The sequence below is a fragment of the Emys orbicularis genome, chromosome 7 (assembly GCF_028017835.1).
Source record: "Emys orbicularis isolate rEmyOrb1 chromosome 7, rEmyOrb1.hap1, whole genome shotgun sequence".
Taxonomy (NCBI): domain Eukaryota; kingdom Metazoa; phylum Chordata; order Testudines; family Emydidae; genus Emys; species Emys orbicularis.
In genome coordinates, this window is record NC_088689.1 from 98,698,531 (window position 1) to 98,720,412 (window position 21,882).

Here is a 21,882-nt window from a genome sequence, read left to right on the forward strand (position 1 = left end):
TTCCTGTCCCAAACTCATGCAGCATTGCTGTGTGCTGTTAAACAGACACTGCCCTAACCTAGGAGCTGTTCTCAGCTCAGGGCGAGGGATCCCTCGCTTAGCAGCCCCAGGGCCCCCCTCAAGGCAGCGAGCACAGGGCCATCCATGCTTACAGGGTGAGTATCGCATGGCGCTCTGGGCCTCTTTGCAGCCTCTGGACTCCTGGCCCTCTAGCACGGCAGGGCGTGGCCGGGGCTCCCAGCTGCTCTGTGGTAGGTGCTACTAATTGCACCTGAGTTGGGGTTTGTTTTTTTGCAAATCACTTGGAAGAAATTTCAGCCTGGCCCATCTTCCGAGTTGGGCCAGGAACAGACACACGCATGCCAGCTGCCTTCCACTATCATGAGTGCTTGCGGTGTTTGTTAATTGCTAAGTGGCACCAGTTAAATCCCCCCCCTCCCCCCACAAACCAACTGTGGTTAATAGTGTGTGAGCAGTGGCTGAGGGGTGCTGGAGCTGTTTGCACTGGCTATGGGGTGCGGAGGGGTGTTGGTGTTGGGTGGCATCCAAGCTGGCTGCCTGGTGTTCTAGGGTGTCCGTGCTGGTGCTGTGCCAGCTGTCCATGGGGGCAGGCTCAGGCTCTGGGCTCCCAGCATGCTCAGAGGAGGCAGAGGGGAATGGGAGGCCTGTTTGACCCCTGAGCTCCCTGCTGAGGGAGGATTTATATTGAGGGTACCTTGGGGCTGCGCTGAGACAAGCCTCTCTTACTAATGGGCCACTTGCTGTGGCTGGGCTGAGGTAGAGGGCAGGGGGGGCTCTTTGGCCTGATCACTCCTTGAGTGAAGGAGACATGGCTGCTGCTCTGGAAGAGAGGTGGGCTGGGAGCTGTTGGGTGGGACTGAGCAGCAGTGGCAGAGCTGTCAGGGGGAGTCCGGGACTGGAATTGCAGGGGGGAGGGCAAGATTGAAGTGCATTAGCCATATCTTCAGCTGTTCCTGGGGTCTATCCCCAGCTCTGGGAGGGCGGAGCCTGGTGGGTTAGAGTGGGAGAGGGTTGGGAGTCAGGACTCCTGGGTTTTACTGAGTAGCCTTGTCTGAGTTGTTTTCTAGGATCCCCTCTCATTAACCTTGTCTCTCTCTCTCTTCCCCCCTCCCCCCCAGCTGGCACCACATACATCTTTGGGAAGGGCGGGGCGCTTATCACCTACACCTGGCCGCCCAACGACCGGCCCAGCACACGAGCCGACCGGCTGGCCGTGGGCTTCAGCACGCACCAGAAGAACGCCATCCTGGTGCGGGTGGACAGCGCCTCCGGGCTGGGGGACTATCTGCAGCTGCACATAGTAAGGAGAACCTGCACTTGGGGGGCTGCCGGCGGGGGTGCAGGGGGCCAGCGGTGGCAGGGAGAGCACTGCTCAGGTCTGCACCCTGTAACTGGAACCCATCCCCCCAAAAACCTGATCCTAGTGCTTTCCCCAGAGGCTTGGACCTCCCCTGCTGCCCCCCAGCAGCTTAGACTGAGCCCCTTCTTTAATCCCCCAGAGCTGCAATCTCACCCCCCACTCGGAGCCAGCTGGATCCTCAATCGTTTGCCACCCAAATGTTCAGACTCAACCCAACCCCCAAACCTCTGTTCCCAGAGGCTCGGACCCAGCCCAGGCCCTGATAGCAAGTTTGGGGGGGGGCAGTTTGTGCCGTCTCTAGTGTCTCTGGAGGAGAATGTTGGAGTTGGGGGCCCTGTGGGGGGAGGTCTGGCAGGGTGGGGGATTCAGCTGTGTTTCCCCCCCCCCGAAGCGTAACACTGGCTCAGAATATGGCTGCATCCCTTGCTGCACACTGCCCCTCTGTGCAGCTGCCCTGGGGCACAGCTGCCTGGGTGCACGTTGTGTCCGAAGCATCAGGCACCTGCTTGGCTCTGCCAGTGCCTGGCTGGGGCCTTGTCTGCATCAGGCTGGGGCAGTCGCCCCCCATCCCCCACTCATGGCAAGTGCTGTGAGCGGTGCCAGGGCATCCCCGCACACACGCCGGGGCTGGGCTCACAGTGCCCCCATCTGACTTCCTCACACATGCCAATGCCCTGATGATCGCTGCCAGTGGTGGAGCCCGAGGCGGCTGGTGCTTAGGGTGACCAGATGTCTCAATAAAATTGGGACTGTCCCGATATTTAGTTGTTTGTCCCGACCGATGTATGGTCGGGACGCCATTTGTTGCCATTTGACGCACTCCGGCTTTTTTTTTTTTTTTTTTTTTGCTTCGGTGGCGCCCCTCCTCTCCCCCCCCCAATGTGTCCCGATATTTTGTTCTTGTCATCTGGTCACCCTACTGGTGCTCGTGCAACGACATGCCATCTGTGCTGTCCTTCACCCTGGCATCGGGGTGCCTCCCACACGTCAGGGTGGCAAAGCGAAGTCTCTGCTGGAGGCAGGGGTTGCTGGGAGTTCCATGCTACTTCTTTGTGGACATCTCTCCCCAGGGCAGCCCTTGGGGCTGGACCCCTCCCCTCGGCACTGTCCCCAGATCCCCCATGCCTCCAGCCAAGGCTGTGTCGCTCATGGAAGAGTGTGGTCTAGAGGGGAGCATGGGGCGGGAGATGGGCCCATGAGTGTGATCCGGAGAATGGGGGGTAAGGGCGATACCGGGCTGGATGGGCCCAGGGGTCTGATCTGGGGGCGGCAGGGCCTGGGGGGTACCAGGCTGGATGGGTCCAGGGGTCTGATCTGGGGGGGGCAGAGACTGGGGGGTACCAGGCTGGATGGGCCCAGGGGTCTGATCTGGGGGGGCAGGGACTGGGGGGTACCAGGCTGGATGGGCCCAGGGGTCTGATCTGGGGGGGGAACAGGGATTGGGGGGTACTAGGCTGGATGGGCCCAGGAGTCTGATCTGGGGGAGCAGGAGGGGCAGGGGATACTGGACTGGATGGGCCCAGGGGTTTGATGGAATACATAGCGCCCTCTGTTGACTCAATCTGTGCACTGCACCATCACCAGCTGAGTTTGTTTCAGGACAGATGTTGAGAGCAGCAGCACACACGCCCCATTCTGTACCACTGCCCACCCCACGTGCTCTGCAACCAAACACGTGCACACTCTCCCGCACTGCGCACACGCCCCTGCACACACACACACCACTCTGGAGTAAGCAGGACCTCCCCTCACAGCCAGTGTTTCTGCCCTGCTCTCTGCAGCACCCCCTGCAGGGAGAGGCCAGACTTGCTGCCAGTTGTTTATCCTGCCCGGGGGCAGCTGTCTCCCATTACCAATGGTGTGTGTCATGTAGGCTGCAGGCAGCTCATCGGTCGCTTTCATCCTTGTTAATATTTATGTGTTAACAGCTGTGGGTGGAAGAAGGCGCTCGGTACTTATTAAAATCTGGGGCGGGGGGGGCAGGAGATGCTTCTCTACCAACATCTGTGTGTATCAAAAGGGACTGCTATGGGGATAGATTGCACATGTTAGGGATGGGGCATGGGCCTTTCCCCTCTAGGGGGCAGCAGTTCCGATTAGCCCCAAGGCAGAGGACCGGCTGGTTCAGGGGGCATGGGGTTGTCTGTGCCAGAGGCTGCACGTTGCTAGGTGTGTTACAGTGGCAGCAACAGGCCCTGACTGAGGGAGCAGCCCCATTGTGCTGGGCTCTGCACAGATGCATAGTGAGAGACCGTCCGTGCCCCAGAACCCCTGGGTTCTACCCCCAGCTCTGGGAGGGAAGTGGGGTCTAGTGGTTACAGGGGGCACAGGACTCCTGTTCCCTGCTCTGCTGACTGCAGCTGTCTGGTGGGGGAAGGAGTGGGGAGCTGGGCATCGGTGTTGGCACTGTATCAAGGGCACCCTTGTCTCTGCGATTGCCCCGTGGCATGCGCTGGGCCCAGGCACCTCAGCTAATGCTGTGTGGCAGTGGGGAGCAGCCATGCTGGCTGGGGGAGTGCCCCGCGTGTCAGGAACAACTGCTCGGCCCCTGCGGGGACTCCAGCACACTCTCCTCCCGTCGGCCTCCTCGTCACAACCCCGCCAGGCTAACACGGGCCGACAGCCTAACCTGGTGGCACGGAGATGCCTGTCTCATCTTACACGGCTCCCACAGAGCTCTCTGCATCCAGGCACATGGCACTGCTGATGGAAGGACACCTGGGTTCTAGCCCCAGCTCTGGGAGGCGTTGGGTGTTTAGAGCAGGGAGACTCCAGGCCCTGGGGTTGGATCAGGACCAGCGCCCCCTAGAGGTGAAAGGCCCATTGAAGAGCTGCTCCCCCATGCTTCACTCGTGACCTTGGCACTGTCTCCCCCAGGGGCTGTGCACGCGCTTGCTCCCCCACCCCGGCCTGGACATCTGCCACGTGGCTGGGAACTTGAGCTGGGCAGGTGCAGCTGGATCAACCCTCAGGGCAGCATCAAGTCAGGCTGGGGGGAGGGGCACTGCCCAACTGCCTGGCATCCTGCCCCCCCAGGCTGGCGTGGGAGCATGTTAGCGTCTCCTCTTTGGCCCCCTGTGACTCACAACGGGTTAGCCCCGACCCCATCTCCTGTACCCCAGTCCCACCACCACTGTGCGCTGAGCAGGAGCCCCTCCCCTCTCCTCTCCCAGCCCAGCTGGCTGCTCCGTTAGCTGCACTGGCCTGCGGGAGGATGGAAGGACAGAGATGGGCCCTTCCCTTCCACGGGGCGCGGGCTCCACTCTGGCTTCAAGGTGTCTGGCTGGCTGGCTGGCTCGGGGTGGTGGGGAATGGGCATGGGACTATTCCCCACTAGGGGGTGTCTGCTCCCATCCCTGGGCCAGGAGCCTGGCTGGCTCATGGGAGTCATGGCCTCCAGGCCCCGGGTGCCCTAGCCAGGTTGTTCACCCTGCTCCCTGCTGCACTCTAGTGGGAGGTGGGGGGTGCACCTGGTTACCAGCCTGGCCCAATCCTACTTAGCCACGAGATGAGTTGGCATCTCAGCCCAGCTGGCTCCTGAACTCAGAGCTGGCGAGGGGCACAGCGTTCTGAGCGGGCGCTGCACGTGCCAGTTGTCTGCAGGCCCCGGGCGCTATGTAGGAGGATGTGAAGGCAGGTCAGTGATCGGGCTGAGGGGGAGGTCATTTGCACAGCTGCCCCCCTCATACACCCTTATGCCTGAGTGGGCTTCCAGCATCTCCAGATGGGGGGCTGCATGGGGGCACCCACACCTACCCTCCTAGATACACCAGCCCAAACACAGTTGTGCTTTGTATGTGTCAGCTGTGTCCCCAGCTGTGCGAGCAGCCCTGAGCACAAGGATGCGTGCACATCAGTGTGGCGAGGCGAGGCGTCTGGATGTCTCCATGCACACCTGTGCACCAGGGTTGTGTGTGGCCCTTGGCACACCTGGACACAAGGCATATACAAGCCTGTGCACTAGCAAGCATTCCCACTAGTGCACTTCCACACTCAGATGTGTGCCCATGCACCCCCACACCCGGGCTGCTGGGCCCCGTCCTTCCCAGCACCCTGCAACGGAGCCAGAATCTTTAATGAAGAGAAAAGTCTCGCAAAAAGCCTGGAGTCACTTTTTAATTAATCAGAAAATCTCCCGATGAACCAGTTTCACGTTTTCGACTGCGGCAGGGGAATCTGGGGGCTTTGATAGGAGAGTCCTGCTGTGTCGCTCGCTCTGGGAATGGGGGAGACGCAGAGGGCTGCAGGAATGATGGATGGATAGGAGTAGATAGAGGGCTGGAGGGGAATGGACAGAATGGGGTGAGGGTATGGGGGCGAGATGGGTGGATCGATGGAGGAGGGGTGGGGGACGTGGAAGGAGATGGGTGAAATGAGCACTAGATCCTCCTAATAATGCTGCAGAAAGGCCAATAGGCCCTGATCCTGAACCCATCTCCACTGCTCCCTCCCCACCTCAGTACTGAGGGCTGGGTTCATGGAACTCTTTCTCCCCCCCCCCCCCCCCCCCGTGGGATTGCACCAGCCTCACCACCTTGGCGCAAGGGTTCTGGCTTCTCTCCAGCCCCCATAGCCTGGCGGGAGCACCTTGCCTTGCCCAGACAGTTGGGGTCACTCGCTGGCTAACCATGGGGGGAGCTGTCCTTGCAGAGCTCAGCCAGTGTCATCTTGTTGCATTGAGACTGGAGACCAGCTGTGGGGCTGGTCTAGGGCCTGGAGGTTCACGGTAGCTGGTGTGCGCATGTGCGTAATACAGTAGGTTTGGTGTGCACTTCTGGATGTGGGGCTGCATGTGTACAATACACAAGGGGGGTGTAGTTGCTGATCACAATCGGATAGATTGTATAAACATTTGTGTGTACTGGTCTGTGTTTGTGTAAACTGTGCATATAGCTGCGGGGGGCTGTCTCTGAATGTGTGTGTAAATGCCCTGTGGATTTCATTCACACAAACTTTCTCAGTTTTGTTGTTTGCAGGGGGTGCAGGACTCGGAGCAGCCCCCCACCCCCTGCAGGCTGACCACCCTGTGTGTGCCAGAATGGTCAGGTGGCATTTCCCCAGCATGCAGCCCCGCTCTCCACCCCCGGAGGTGGCAGAAGGAGATTCGACCTCTAAGGCCCATTTAGCTGCTGACTGAGGCTGTCGACCAAGCAGATGTTTGTCTTGGGATTCTGTGTGGTGGGGGCTTGAGTCCTGCTAGGAGCTGGTCTGTGACCTGGCAAACTCATCTCACAAAGGGGCCCCAATCAACAATGAAACTCATTCCCATACTATCTCTGGGAGCTCGTACTGAGTCAGTGTCTCTTAGAGGGGAAAGGCCCCTGGTCCCAGTCCCTCCACCCTGGGGCTGGATCAGAGCTGGTGCCCCCTAGAGGGGAACAAACCCATTGCCTTCTCCCCCTGCCAGTGGCTGCATCTCTGCTGCTGAAGCCCCTGGCAGGTGAGGGGGTCCCTGCAGCTGGGCGAGGTCAGGAGCTGGCCCCTGGCGAACCCTGATCCCTGATTAGAGCTGTCGCTGCATTACGCCGAGCACGCCGGTGCAGCCAGAGCAGCCAGAGCCCTGATTGCTCCCACTCGTCAGCCTTCCATGCTTAATTATACCCCTTAGGCTTCCGTTTGGCGGCAGCCCTCCGCCTCCGCTGCCGGAGTGATGCCAGCAACGACTCTCCCACCAGGGCGGGGCCCAGCCCCTCGCCGTTAGGGCCATGCTCCTTAGTCTCTGCACATGGAGCCTTGCTGACCGAAATTTGGGCCCTGTTATGGCATCTGCTTTATTAGTAGCATTAGCGACCCGTTATGGTATGTGCTTTATTAGTAGCATTACGGTTGTGCCTGGATGCCACATTATGGCGTGAGCTTTATTAATAGCACTACAGTAGCACCTAGAGGTTCCATTATGGCATGTGCTTTGTTAGTAGCATTACGATAGCATTTAGAGGGCAGGCTGCAGCTGAGATGGGGGAGCCGCCCTATTAGAGTGTGTGTGGTAGCAACAGGAGACCCCATCTGATAATGGGCACACAATATTGGGACCCCAGTATTAGCAGCATTATGGTAGCACCAAGATTTCCTATCTGAGACTGGGGCCCCATTATGTGTGGGGAGGAGGGGGAAAGTCGGGGCAGGGGGGAATGTGCAGAGCTGTGCAGGGGCGGGGGGTGAGCATGCAGGGCCGGGGGTGGGACACATGAGGTGGCAGTTGAGTGTGCAGGGCTGTGTGCGGAGGGCACGTGGTGGGAGTCCGAGGGGAGGGGAGCATGCAGGGCTGTGCTTGGGGAGTGGGTGGTGATGGGAGCGGGGAAGGGAGGGGTGCCTGTAGAACTGTGCAGGGATGGGGAGGGCTTTGCGTGGGGATGCAGTAGAGCCGGGGAGGGGTGCCTGTAGGGCTGTGCGTGGGGAGGCGATAGGAGCCGGAGGGGGGCGCTTGTAGGGCTGTGCATGGGGAGGCGATAGGAGCCGGGGGGGGGCACCTGTAGGGCTGTGCGTGGGGAGGCGATAGGAGCCGGGGAGGCGCCTGTAGGGCTGTGCGTGGGGAGGCAATAGGAGCCAGGGGGGCACCTGTAGGACTGTGCAAGGAGGGGCAGCACAGCTGTGCATGGTGGTGAGCTGTGCTGTGTTGTACTGTGTCCCCCCCCTTCCTCCAGGCACCCCCTAGAATGCTGTATCTCTCACAGCTCCAGTTACCACATCAGCTTCATCTCTGGGCTGGGAGACCCTGGGGAGGGGAGCACAGGTGGAGGGAGGATGGGCACTCTGTGGATCAGAGATCGACAGCTCCCACTCCTCCTCCCCCTCCTCCTGCATCAACTTCTCCCCCCCCCCCCAAATAATGGTCTTGCAATGAAGTGCTTGGGTGGGATCGATGCCAGGCGGCACCTTGCAGACAATTTCACTCTAGCAAATAGGACTCAGGGCCTGGCTTGGGCCTGTTAATATCTCCCAGCCCTCCTTCCCCCCACCCCAGCACCAGGGGTCAGCTCTGGAGAACCCCAGGGCCACTAACTTTACCAGGTGGGGGCTTAAGTGAAAATATTTCCCCTCTCAGAGGAAGCCAGCTGGGGCAGCTCATCCCCACGCTGGGCATGGAACTCTTTGGCTGGAGAGAACCCAGGGGGCTGCAGGGAGCAAGGCTTGGGGCAAGGGGGCCCTCAGAGCCCACCCACTTCATGCCTTGCATCTCAGCGTTAGGTGAGGGATCCTTGTACAAACAGCCCCTGTGCCCCACCCCTGAGGTGGCTGCATCTCAGCACCAAAGAGCTCCCGGCACTTGGGGTGGATGATAACTCCATCACTTTCCTAATGAAGCACAACATTTAGCACAAGCTCTTGCATTCCCATAACTCTGTTAACCCCATCAGCTCCCCCAGCCCATCACCCTGGCTCCCAGCAGGCTCCGCACCCCCCTCCACTCTGCCCCTTTGTGCTACAGGAGATGATGGACATTGTGACCCTGGGAAACTTAGCTGTAAATTGCAGGAGTGGAAGGGTGTTGAGATTGTCGGTGGTGCAGGTGGGCACTTCATCACCTGCTGATGGAACCGATTTTCAAGGACTGCCTGCCTCATTCCTTTCCCTGCCCCACCTCCAGGGGTGGGATGTTACTGGCTCGTCCCCTGCCCCCAGGCTGGGCTCAGGACCCCTTGCATGCAGCTGTGACCACGGGGGTATACATTGAATAGAATGGCTCTGGTTAGAAGCAGTGGGGTCTAGCAGATAAGCTGCAGGGCTGGGGCTCAGGATACCTGGGTTCTATTCCTAGCACTGGAATGGGAGCGAGGTCTCGTCGTGGTTGGAGGAGGGGACCTGGGAGTCAGGACTCTAGGGTTCTTGGGAAGCCACCGGGATGGTGGGGGAAGAAAGCCATGAACCAGTGTGGAAAGACACGAATACCACGACAAAAGGGATCTGGATTGAAGCATCAAAACTGCTCACTCCTGGAACAAAGGCGGAGAGTGAAGATTTCAAACCCCAGCTCTGCTTTCCCCCTACCTGTTCCCTGCAACAATAGAGAGACTGTCAGCTAGTTGTAAGTTATTAATTTCTAATGCCACAATTACTTCATTATATGGCAGGGCGATGAATAGCTGGGGGTTTTGCACAGGCAAATAATTATTTGAGTCAAAATTAATTTACTAAGTGGAGCAATTCTTCACGGGAAATGTCAGGGGGTTTTGTCTCTCTCTCTTTTTTTTTTTTTTTTTTTTTTTTTTTTACTCCCAATCCTACATAATAAAGTCATCATGGGAAACACTGCTACCATGTGTCATAAGTCCCGTATGGGATTTTAAACGGTGAGGGGTTTTGTTCCCCTGCCTCAGAGCCACAGCAGGAGAGAATGGGGTGTGCAGGGGTGGAGCCAGAGAGAGAACACATAGGGGGGTGGAAATGGAGGTTGGGGTAGCTGGGGAAGGACCCTGCAGTCCTGACTCCAATTAGCCCCCCCTGCTGTAACCACTTAGTCCCCCACACCCCCTTAGAGCTGGGGATAGAACCCAGGTGTCCTGTCTCCCTTGTGTACTCAGGCCATTAGTGTCCATGTGCCAGGCTCCGAGTGGGCCAGTACTCCCTATGCCACCATTCCCCCTCCCCACAACCAGTAGCCCAGCCCAGGTGGTTACTTGGGCTCCAGACCCCATGGGTGACTCATCATGAGGGGGACGGGACACTGATTCAGGAGACCCCTTAGTGCATGGAATGAGGCAGGGCACAGCAGTGTTTTTTAGTGGGGCATGTTCATACAGGTGGGGGAGAAGGGGGCTAGGTGGCAGGGATGGGGAAGAGGGGGAAGATAGTGCAGAGGGGGAGGGACAGGTGGGGTATATTACATATTAAAGCTGGAAGGAGCCTCAGGATCGGGGAGTAAGGTCCCCCCAACCCCATCCAGTTCATGGGGCAGAATCCCAATCCCTGCCTCTGAATACAACCCCAGGGACTCCAAGAAGGGCAATGGGCTTAGGGGGCTAAATGGGAGGGGCAGGGAGTCAGGACTCCTGGGTTCTATCCCCAGCTTTCCTGCTGTCGCCTTGTGGGGAGGGACTGGTCCCTTCCCTCCCCATGCCTTGGTTTCCCCCCTGCATGAAATGGGGACTGCCCCTCCCCTGGAGGCTGAAGTCCCACCTGCAGAGTGCTGGGAGATCCATGGGGAGGCGGGTGTTGTGTTATAGTGGGTGTCAGGAGGGGCAAGTGGCTGGAGGGGGCAGATGCCATGAGGGGGAGGATGTTACAATGGAGGGATGCAGGGGTCACTGCAGGGAGCACCCCAAATCTCTGGATCTTTTGGAGGAATCCATGGCCGGCTCCCTGAGTGTGTCTTCCTACCCCGGCAGGGCCGAACTGGCACAATCCTGCTGTGCCCCCTAATCCTTTTAGCACCATGGATAATCTGTGATGCCCCCCGTAATTTTCTCAGTCTCTCTGTCCCTGGGGGCAGATTTCCCCCCATCTGCAACAGAGGAATGAGGAAGGCAGCCAAGCAGTGGACAAAAGCTGCGTGGGCCCCATGGCAGGTCAGTGGGGCGCTCTGGAATTAGCTGGGATGTGGCTAGTGGCCCCTGCCCCTTAATCCAAACTGCCGGCACCTTCACTCTGTGTAATGAGAGCTGGGGAGGGGGCGGTGCCGGGCTGGATGGGCCCATCACGACAGAGACCCGATCACGGTTCGGGGCTGTGCAATGCCTGGCACAATGGGGACCCAAATCACAGCTGGCACTACCCTAATACAGCTAATACCCCTTACTGCTAATCCAGCCCCCCAATCCTGCCCCCTGCTCTGGGCCCAGAATCAAGCCCTGGTTCAAAGCCCAGCTCCCACCCCATGGAACTGACCAGTTAAACCAGGCTCATCTCCCAAGGGCTTCTCTTTGCCTCATATCCCAGTCGGCATGAGGGCTCTCATCTTTGGGCCTGAGCACTCTGGGGAGGAGCGACAGCCTGATCTCCCCCCCACACCCACGCGACCGGATGAAAAGGCTCAGCATGATGGGCCTGAATTATGCAATGATTGCCGCTTCCTTTGGGTCCGGCTACAGCGGGGGTGGGAATCCAGACACCTGCATCCCAGCTGGGGGGGTGGGGGGGGGCGGATCAGGCCATGGGGACCTGGTCTCTGATGGGATTGGGTGGAGGTTGAGCATGTGGAAGAGACAGGCGGTTGGGAGGGGGAAGAGAGGTGGGAGGTAGATGAATGTGGAGTCTCTGCTCTAACCCCGTAGAGCCCATTCCCTCCCCTGCCCTAGAGCTACGGATAGGACCCAGGAGTCCTGGCTCCCAGGCCCCCTGCTCTAACCAGTTGATCCCACTCCCCTGTCACAGCTGGGGATAGAATGCAGAAGTCCAGACCCCACCCCCATCTAACCCACTAGAGCCCCCAGGATCTAGCAACAGAACCCAGGAGTCCTGGCTCCCAGCCCCTCTGTTCTAACCCACTAGACCATGCACCCAGAACCAGCTGTAGAATGCAGGTCACCGACTCAGCTGCATTGCTGCTGCCTAATGCATCTCTACCCGCACCCCCACTATATGGCACCCCAGAGGCAGCTGCATCAGCCCTGGCGAGAGATCCCTGTACAAATGGCCCCCACGACCCCCCAGAGGCGGCCGCGTCTGAGCGATCTCTGTGTCTGGTTTGCATATTGCTCAAGGAGCACTTTGGAAGCGGTGAGGGTGGAAGGTGCTAGAGAAATCCACGTCTCTTGCTCTGATGAAGATATGTAGAGGCAGGCAGGCCCTGGGTTTCTCTCCCTGCGTCTCTCGCTGTGCTTGCGCTGTGTGCATGTGAAAGCCCAGCGCTGCTGATTGCTGGCTCTTTTTCCATCTAGGTCACCCAACACGCAGGGAATTTAAAGGGACGCTCGCAAGACAAACCCCCTGGGTTTCAGCGGGAGAAATCACTCCTTTCTTCCTCTCCCCCTCAGGCTGCTCCAGCCAAAAGACCCCTTTAAATAGTGAATTTGGCTCCCGGCTGGGCCCTGCTTGTTCCGTTTGGCTGGGAGGGTTTGAGTGGGTTTGGCTTGCAGCTCCTAGCGTTGGGGATTAAGGCTGGGCAGGCTGTTCCGAGTGCCTGGTCAGAGCTGTATAACCCAGCCAGGGGTTCCCCCAGGGATCCCTGCATCCAGCCTGAGGCAGCTTGAGCTAGAGCAGACCTGTTAGACAGACGTGAGTCTTAGTTTGCCCATCCAGCCGGTATCCACCCTGTTCTGGGGTGGGGTCTGTGTGCGCCCGGTGCCTCCCTGCTCCCAGGGACGACTCGGGGTGGTGTCAGTGGATTGTTATTAAATTCCCCACCCCCTAATGGGGCTATAAGTTGTTGCTGGGGTTCCGGTATCGATGCTCACTGGTCTAGCGTCAGCTACCGAGAGAACCTCTCAGCCAGGGGGAGAGCACTGGACTCCTGGATTCCCTCCCCAGCCTTGGGGTTAGAGCAGGGGAAGGGGGAAGAGAATTGGGATGTAGAGGCAGAACTCGGGTTCTAGCCCTTGCTTTGCTCCCCCTGGCATGGCTGACACTGGTGGGGGAGCTCCGTCTCCGCTCAGTGCCTGTTTCCCTGGAACGCTGCTTCTCCTCACAGCGGAGACCACGAGAGATTTCATGGCCTAAAGGCCTGTTAGGAGCATCCTGCGGACCTGGGTTGGAGTCTCTCCCCCACCCCATCCAGCCCAAGCCCAGGGCTCGAAATCAGGCCTGTCCTCCAAGGAAAGGGTGAATTGTGTGCGTGGGGCTGAGCCCGCAGTGCGTAGGGGCAGCTGTCACCCCATGGCAGCTGTGTCATCGCTCACCCCCACCCCACACCCCCTCCGTGCCACGCCTGCCGCACAAAGGAGAGGCAGAGAGGAGCTTGATGAGGCCTCTGTGAGCTGCATGTTAACCAGCTCCCTGCACCCGCCTCATGCAGGGCCTTCTGCGTGGAACTTGGAGCACAGCTGTGTGCGCGTGTGGCCGGGGGGGAAGAATCTGGGGAGGGGGATCATGCATGTGTGTGTGTATACTTGGGGAGGGAAGTTGTGTGTGTGTGTGTGTGTATACTTGGGGAGGGGTGTGTGGGTGTACCCAGGGAGGGGTATGTATACTTGGGGAGGACTGTGTGTGTATACCTGGGGAGGGGTGTGTATACCTGGGGAAGGGGTTGTGGGTGGGTGTGTACCTAGGGAGGGATGTGCACGTACGTGTGCATTAGCTCTCCCTGCTGAATTGCTGCCACCTTCCTGAACCTTAGCAACCCTTTTCAAGCCAAACGTTAACAGTTTCTGGTTGAAGAAGATGTGGGGGGTGGCTTATTTCCCTCTCCCCCAGTCGCTTGCTCCCCTGGGCTAAGTGAGGCCAGGCCCAGCCAGTGCTGAGATGTGAGATGGCCAAGGCAAGGACCACGACCCATAGTGCTGCAGGGAGAAGGGCAGGGGCATTCTCCCCTCACAGTCAGTGGTGGGCCCAGTGCCCCAGGGAAGCACTAGGGGGCGCGTTAGAGCAGGGCAGGGGCTCTCCTCTGGCAGTCAGTGCTGAGCCCAATCCCAGTGCCACTTTCTGGCTGACCTGCTCCTATTAGTTCTCTAACCTTTGTTTGTGTGCACAGCACTGCCTCCTACTGGCCGGGGTCAGACCTGCCCAGTTGCTGATGGTTTATGGGGGTAACTATAAACAGGGCTGCTGCGACTGGGAGGCGTAAAGATTCAATAGGGCTGATCACAGTTCACACAAGTGGCCCAGTTACACCAGTTGTCCCGGAGGAAGCCTAATAAACCCTTCACACTGCAGCGGGGCACTATTTTTATGATGCACACTGTACGGAAATAAACCCCGTGTGCCTGCCTGTCTGACTGTCTATCTATCTCTGGTGTGACCTGCATCGCTGCAGAAGTTAAACCCTTGAGCCCACCTGCCGCTGGGCAGGCTGGGGTGTGGACGGGGGAGCCCCCATCCCGCTTTGACTGCCAGCTGTGCCCCTCACCCCGGCCTCCGGTGTCAGTTCACGTGGTACCGCTGAGCGAATTGGCGCAGCGAGAGCTAACTCGAGTGCCTAACCAAGTGGTAAATGTAATTCAGTCGTCCCTGCGACAGACGGCCCAGGGATGTGACGCTGCCAGTTACAATTACGTCCCGCTTTCAAGAGAAAGCGTGGGGATGTGAATGGGAAGAAAACCTATCCCGAGTCTTGGGAGCCCTCTTGAGTTGCGAGTGCTGATAAAAGGTGAGCCCTGTAATTGTGTGGACCATGGAGGCCTGACCCGCTCGGTGAAACTGACAGTCAGGAGTGCCAGTGCGCCAGCTAGCCAGCCCTCTGCGCCAGCCGGCGTATTTTTAGATTGCTAACGGAAGAGGAGGAGGGGCTGGAAATCTCCATTCTTGCTTTATTATCATTATAAAGGTTTTATTGGCAGCCACGAGAGATTTCTGGCTTATCATCTCACCAAGCGCCTCAGCTTTTTGGAAAGGTTTGTTAAATTGGAATAATAATTAAGGGGGAGGGACCCTAACTGAGATCGGGGGGCCCGTCGTGCCGGGAGCTGCACAGACATCCCCAACTCAGCTTGGGGACCCCGTTGGGCTGGGTGCTGCACAACTCCCCTCCTCCTGGCCGAGATCAGAGACCTTGTGCCAGGCACCGCACAGACCGACTGAAATCAGGCCCTGTGGTGCTGGGCACTGCACAGACACCGCTCCCTCCATCTCCCCCACCACCAGCACCCCGAGATCCATGGAATCTGGGATAAAGCTCTCCAGGGCTGGCTTTCTCAGCACGGATTCGGCCTGGCTAAATACACTGCTTCAGGGGGAAAAGCAAACATGGATTTTTCTCGTTTCGTTAGAAGATGGAGGAAAAAGAAATATAATAATGATGCAGCTTTTGTTAGTAAATGGGAAGGGGCTGTGGTGTAATGGGGGAAAGCCTATTCCCAGCTCTGGGAAGAAAGTGGGGACTAGTAGTTAGAACAGGGGATGCCTGGGGGTCAGGACTCCTGGGTTCTACCCCAGTTCTGGGACAGGTGTGGGGTCTAGGGGTTAGAATGGGAGGCCTAGGGGTCAGGACTCCTGGGTTCTATCTCCAGCCAGCGCTGCCCAAAGAGAGAGATTTTTTTCCCCAGACCCCCCAGTTGAGAAGGCCCCAAACTGAGTGGCACACAGGGTCGCAGTGCAGCTCAGGTCTGGTCTGTCACCTCTCTGCCGTGAGAGAGGGGTGGATGTGTGCCTGGGTGGGCCATCCCTGAGATGCGCTGCAATCCTGTGTGCCATAGCTCAGAATGGGGAGCAGAGCCCAGCCCCATGGGACAGGAGCTGCTGATGTGCGGTGAGTGCAGGGTGGGCTCACCCTCCAACCCTCTTCCCTCCCTGGGCTCCCCTTAGTGGTAATTTTGTTGGAAGAGTTGTGGGGCCTGTTTCAGATTTTGCCCCAGGGCCCCAAAAACCTCTCTGCAGCCCAGTCTCCAGCTTGGGGAGGGGAGTGGGTGCTGGGAGCCAGGACTCCTGGGCTCTATCCCCAGCTGTGGGAGGGGAGTGGGCTCTAGTGGTTAGAGCAGGGGGTTGGAAGTCACGACTCCTGGGTTCTATCCTTGGTTTGCTAGGCGCCCTCAGCACAGGATTGCACATCTCCACGGTTTGTGCCCTCTTGTAAGATTCTGAGCTGGATCCCAGGGACGGCGCCGGGTTGTGGCTGAATGTCTGAGAAGCAGCTCTGCTCCCAGGGCACCGCATGGGCAGGAGCCATCTCCGCCCATCACTTATTAATAACCTGCCGCCAGAGGGGAACCTGTTAGTGTGGGAGCCAGGACAGATCTGCCTCTGTCCTGGGCCCACCATCGCTGGGGCTGGGTACCGGCAAGCGGTAGGGGGGTGGGGCAAGGAGAGGGGACAAGATGGGGGGTTGGAGGGGTGAATGGGAGAGAGATTTCCACACCTGGTGGGGGGAAGGTAGAGGGGCTCTTGGGGTGGGGAGGGGAAGCGGGGGAAGGGGCAGGACAGAGCTTTCTCCTGGGAGGGAGGGAGGGGTGGTCAGTCCCACTGTGAATCGGGGGAGTGGGGTCAATATGCCATGGCCCGTCCCCATTCTGCTCCTGTCGCCTCTGCCCAGCAGCCCTGGACGCCTTTGGCGCGGGCGCAGTAATTAAAGCTGCACCAATGCGCTTGGAGCCACCTGGCACCCGATCAGACTCATTAGCTTCTAATTAACAATTACCCTTTATTGCCCTTTAACGGGGAATGGGGTACATGGACCAAGCCAGAGCAGCATCCGCAGCCTCCCCGGACTCCTGTGTCCATCTGCGCCATCACTCCCCTGCCCAGCTGAGCTCCCAAAGGATCCTGAAGGTCCTGGTGCCTGGCTGGGAGCGCCTCAGCTCCAAAGGTGACATCATCTGGGGCAACCCCTGCTGAGATGGGCGGTGCCGAAGGGCTGGCGCTCTGGGCCAAAGGCCTGTGGTGCCCAGCACTGTCGCCCTAGCACAAGGCTGCCCCAATCCCCACCCACCCTGATGCAGGCAGCGCTCAGCCCTCCTAGACGACTCTATTACAGGTGCGCCCACAGGGTGAGCAATGAGCTGTTGATGCAGCCTGACAGCTGGATGGAGCGAGATTGATCCCGCTCAGCCGCCCGGCGGGCGACCTAGCCAAAGCCAAGAGATTGATGGAGCAAAATAGCTTCCTACCAACAAACCACCCTTGATCCTGGGCCCTGTGCAGGGTGAGGGCTGTGGGTGCCGGGATTCTGATTGTACTATGATCGCCCTACTCCCCACCCAAGAGGCAGCTGCATCTCAGCAGCAGGCCAGGGATCCCTGTATAGAGAGCCCCACATTCCTCCCAAGAGACGAGATTTTCATTAGGGGGATGTGTGAATTTCAGTTATTAGTTTGTATTATTAGTATTTGTTTCTACATATTTTATCCCAAACTCAGATTAGTATTAATACATGTATTAGGGTAACCCCTAGAGACCATAATGGAGACCGGGGGCTCATTGTGCCTGGTGCTGCACAGATCCCTCTCCCCACCCCCCAAGTGTGGGGCTCCCTCTGTGCCAAGCTGCACAGTGCGAGGAACGGGGGACAGAGAAATGACTATAGAGACTTGTTCAGTTATGGTCTGGAATGAGGTGAAGAGGTGGGGGAGTTGGCAGAGCAGGCTGCTCTTGCATCCATGGGAGGAGAGGCTGCAGTTCTCAGTTGGGATGATGTGAAGAAGGGGTTCAAATAAGGGAGTTTGAGGGGGACCCCAAACCCAACAGGATGTATGGGGGGGCAGGAGTTAATGTCTGGGGGCAGCGATGAGGGGCTGGCAAGCTGGACAGGCAGTAGGACTGGTAGCGTAAACAGAGCTGGCATCTTCCCGGGCATGGGGGCCATATAATGCCCCTGACTGTTGTCATCACGTGGGCAGCGTCCCAGCAATCCCAGAATGTGAGCTGGAGGTGGCACTTCAGGGGAAAGGGCTGCCCCAGCATCAGCGGCTGCCTGCTTTCTTCTGCACCCCTCTAGTACAGTGCCCGCTAGGGCCACACTGGGGCATTGGGGCCAGCACTGACTGCCAGGGGAAAGAGCCCCCCACTGAGCCTCCACTCCCTGCAGCACAGTGCCCCCTAGTGCCGCACTGGGGCAGTGCTGCCTGCGAGGTCCCGGGTGACCATCCCCTGCAGAGCACTGTCCTGACTCGTCCATGTCTACCTGGAATAGCCCCATGTCCCAGGCCAGGGGCAGTAAAGCAGAAAACCACTTTGCTATTGATTTGTCCACCGAGGTTAAGTGGCTGTTGGCAGCCCCAGCACACTGAGATTGGGCTGTAAAGGGCTAGTAGATGGCACCACAGGTCTGCCAAACAAATGGCACGCCCACAAAAAGTATCGCATGGCTGGCCGGGCACGTCAGGCCAGGGCACAATGGATCGTTCTCAGGGTCGTCAAATATGGGCCACACCAGACTGGATGGGCCCATTGTTCTGATCAGGGGCAGCAGGGAGAGGTGGGATACCAGGCTGGATGGGCCCATGGGTCTGATCCATTCTTCTGATCCACGGTGGCAGGGAGAGATACGGTGGCATGGAGAGATACGGGACTAGAGGGCCCTTTGGTCTGATCCAGGGGCCGGGGGGGATGCAATGGGCTGGAGGAGCATTGATCAGACTGCCTGGCAGTATGGGGAGCTGAGGGAATGTTGGGAAGCATCTCTCTCCTCACAAATGTCTGTGAACGAAGCATCCGGTGTTGGCTTGGGGGCCCATCCAGGGCGTGGTGGAGCCTGCTCCAATACACTGCTCATCACGAACAGACAAGCAAGTAGCCTGTCAGTCACTCCTGACCGGCAAGGAAGCAGGGGCCCAACCATAATCTTGGGGGGAATTCAGGAGGATCCCCTTGATGGGGTTATCCCGGGAGTGTGGAGAACCCGACAGGAATTAGGCCCCAATGTGATTCACACTGTCCTTAGCCTTTTTGTGCATTGAGAAGCACTGGGAAAGAAAACCTTCCTTCCCTGTTTGTTGGGAAGCAGCCAAGTCAGGGACAGGTGGGTTCATTTGGAGGTGGCATAGATGGTGGCAGCCATTTTGTTGGCATGGCTGTCGGCAACCATCTTGGGATCACACTCCCAGTTGAGAAGTTCTTAATATTCCCATTGCCCCCTTGCAGTAGACAGACAAGGCTAGTGGGCAGCCGTGTGTTGGAGGTCAGGAAGGCAGTGTCTTTTATCTGGCTTGACGTGACTGGCATCAGCTATCTTGGGATCACGCATCTTGTCAGGACAATCCTTGTCTTAATACTCCAAGTGCCTTGTTGAAAGACAGAGAAGAAAAGGTGAGTGGCTGCTGGACGTCTGAGTTCCCTGAAGCGACAAGTCATTTTGTTGGCCCGGGTGATGGCAGCCATCTTGGGGTCATATGCCTGGTTGGGAAGGCCAAAGTCTTAATATTTCTAGTATCTTTTTGAGACACAGAGACAGACAGACGAGATTAGTGGGCAGTTCACTAAGGCAGTGGCCATTTTGGTTGGTGTGAGCAGCAGCAGCCATCTTGTGGTTGTATGCACAACTGGGAAGAGCCCAGTCCTCATATTTCCAGTGTCTTCCTGAGACAGACAAAGAAACAAGATTAGATGTCAAAGTTCAGTGAAGTGGTGGCCACTTTGGTATCTTGCTTGTCAGTAGCCCTCTTGAGAGACATACAGTTTGTTGGGAGGATCAAAATATTAACATTTCCAATGGCTTCTTGACAGATAGATGGCCAGGAATAGCAGACAGTCTGCAGTCTGAGCTTGACTGAGGAGGCGGACATTTTGTTATCTTGCATAGCTTGGGTGATGATACACCTCCCCCTCTTTGAAGAGCCAACTTCTTGTTGGAAAGATCATAGTGTTACGTTTCTGGTGTCTTCTTGAGAGAAGGAAAGACAGACAGCCAAGACTAGCAGGCAGCCAGACATCACAGTTCACTAAGGCAGGGTCAGCCATTTTGTTGCCTTGCTTGATGTGGGTGGTAGCAGCCAACTTGGAGATCATACTTCTTGTTGGGAAGATCGTAATATGAGTATTTCTGGTGTTTTCTTGACAAAAAGACAGACAGGCAGGAGTAGCCAGCAGACATCAGAGTTAATTGAAATGGCAGCCATTTTCTTGTCTTGCTCGGCATGGGTGATGGCAGCTATTTTTGGAGCACACTCCTTGGTGGGTAGATCTTAGCATTTCCAGTGCTTTCTTGAGATAGATAGAGAGACAAGATTAATGGGCAACCAGGCCTCAGAAGCTACCTGGTGGCAGCCATTTTGTTGCTTCACATGGCATTGCAGCCATCTTGGGGATCACGCTTCTCATTGGGAAGGTGGTAATCTTAACAGACAGACAAACGGACATAATTGGTGGGCAAGCAGACATCAGGCTGGCAGCCATTTTGTTGCCTGGCATGGCACAGCAGCCATCTTGGGGATCATATTGTTTGTTGGGAAGATTGTAATATTAATAGATAGGACCAGACCAGTTGGAAGCAGACATTGGGGAAGTTGCCATTTTGTTGCCTGGAGTGGCCTGGTGGACATTTTGGGGATCATGCTGCTCGCTGAGAAGAGCATAATGTTAACAGACAGACAAAACTAGTGGGCAAACAGAAATTAGGGGTGGTGGCCATTTTGTTGCCTTGTACAGTAGTGGCCATCTTGGTGTGGCTAGAGTGGCTCTTGCTGGTCTTGTGAGGTGCATTGGGCAGATGACTGTGGACAGCCGGCATACCAGAGCAGTTGTGCCCAGGCAGCGAGTGCTTTGCTCTGTCCCAGAGCTTTATTTGGTGTTCTTGCCACTCGGCTTTGTCAGTTTGTTCATTCCCCATGTCCCCTTTGAACTTCCGATGCTGGGGAGCAGCTTAAATCTCCCCCCGAGTGACCCTCAACCCCTGCAAGGGGCTACTGCCCCTTCCCCCAGGGTCTTTCCAAATACTGCCCCAGTTCCTCCTCCCAGCCTCATCACATGACTGGATGGGGCTGCGTCTCCCACCCTCTCCTCCAGTCTTCTTCCTCCCTCAGATCTTTTCCCCTCCCATTGTTTCTTCCTCTCCTCCCCCATCTCCTCTCCCTCCAGGTCCCTCGTACTGATTCCCTACCCCATCTTCCCCTCCCCACTACTGTGCTGGCTGCCCAGCTCTGAGCAGGGAGCAGAGTTACATGCCAGCTGGGTAGTGATGCCACCAGGACTAGCATCTGTGGCTGCGCAGATATTGGGCTGTTGCAGAGCTAATCAGATCTCATGCTCCTGGTCCCTGGCTAATTGCCAAGGGAAGAGGAGAGTGGTCTGGAGGAAATTCCCCAAGCCCATCCCTCACCAGCAGGGCAGTACAGTTGATCCATTACTGCTTGGGCCTTGGCTCACCTGAAGTATGAGGTACATTAGCCATGATGCAGGAATCCAGGAAAGAAAACCCAGGGGTGGGGGGAGACCAGGCTGGATGGGCCCATTGGTCTGTTCCAGGGTGCAACGGAGAGGGGTAGACCGGGCTGGATTGGCCCGCTGGTCTGATCCATGGCGGAAGGGAGAAGGGGAGATCAGACTGGATGGCCCCATTGGTCTGATCTGGGACAGAAGGGAGAGGGGGAGACTGGGCTGGGTGGGCCTATTGGTCTGGTCCAGGGTGGAAGGGAGCCAGGGGATACCGGGCTGGGTGGGTCCATTGGTCTGATCCAGGACGGAAGGGAGAGGGGGAGACTGGGCTGGGTGGGTCCATTGGTCTGATCCAGGGCAGAAGGGAGAGGGGGAGACTGGGCTGGATGGGCCCATTGGTTTGTTCCAAGGTGGAAGGGAGATTGGCTGAGACCGGGCTGGGTGGGCCCATTGGTCTGTTCCAGGACGGAAGGGCGAGGGGGAGACTGGGCTGGATGAGCCCATTGGTCTGTTCTGGGGTGGAAGGGAGAGAGGGAGACCGGGCTGGATGGGCCCATTGGTCTGATCCGGGGCAGAAGGGAGACAGGGAGACTGGGCTGGATGGGCCCATTGGTCTGTTCCGGAGCGGAAGGGAGAGGGGGAGACTGGGCTGGATGAGCTCATTGGTC

At 57.7% G+C, this 21,882-nt stretch overlaps 1 protein-coding gene across 1 annotated transcript in view; it reads left to right on the forward strand.

Moving 5' to 3' along the window:
- The window catches only part of NRXN2 (neurexin 2), a 293,562-nt gene that overhangs the window by 210,906 nt on the left and 60,774 nt on the right, over positions 1-21,882 (forward strand). Inside the window, exon 17 of the mRNA XM_065408659.1 lies at positions 1,140-1,321. Coding sequence (XP_065264731.1) covers positions 1,140-1,321 — 182 coding nt within the window. The remainder of the gene's footprint in view (positions 1-1,139; positions 1,322-21,882) is intronic.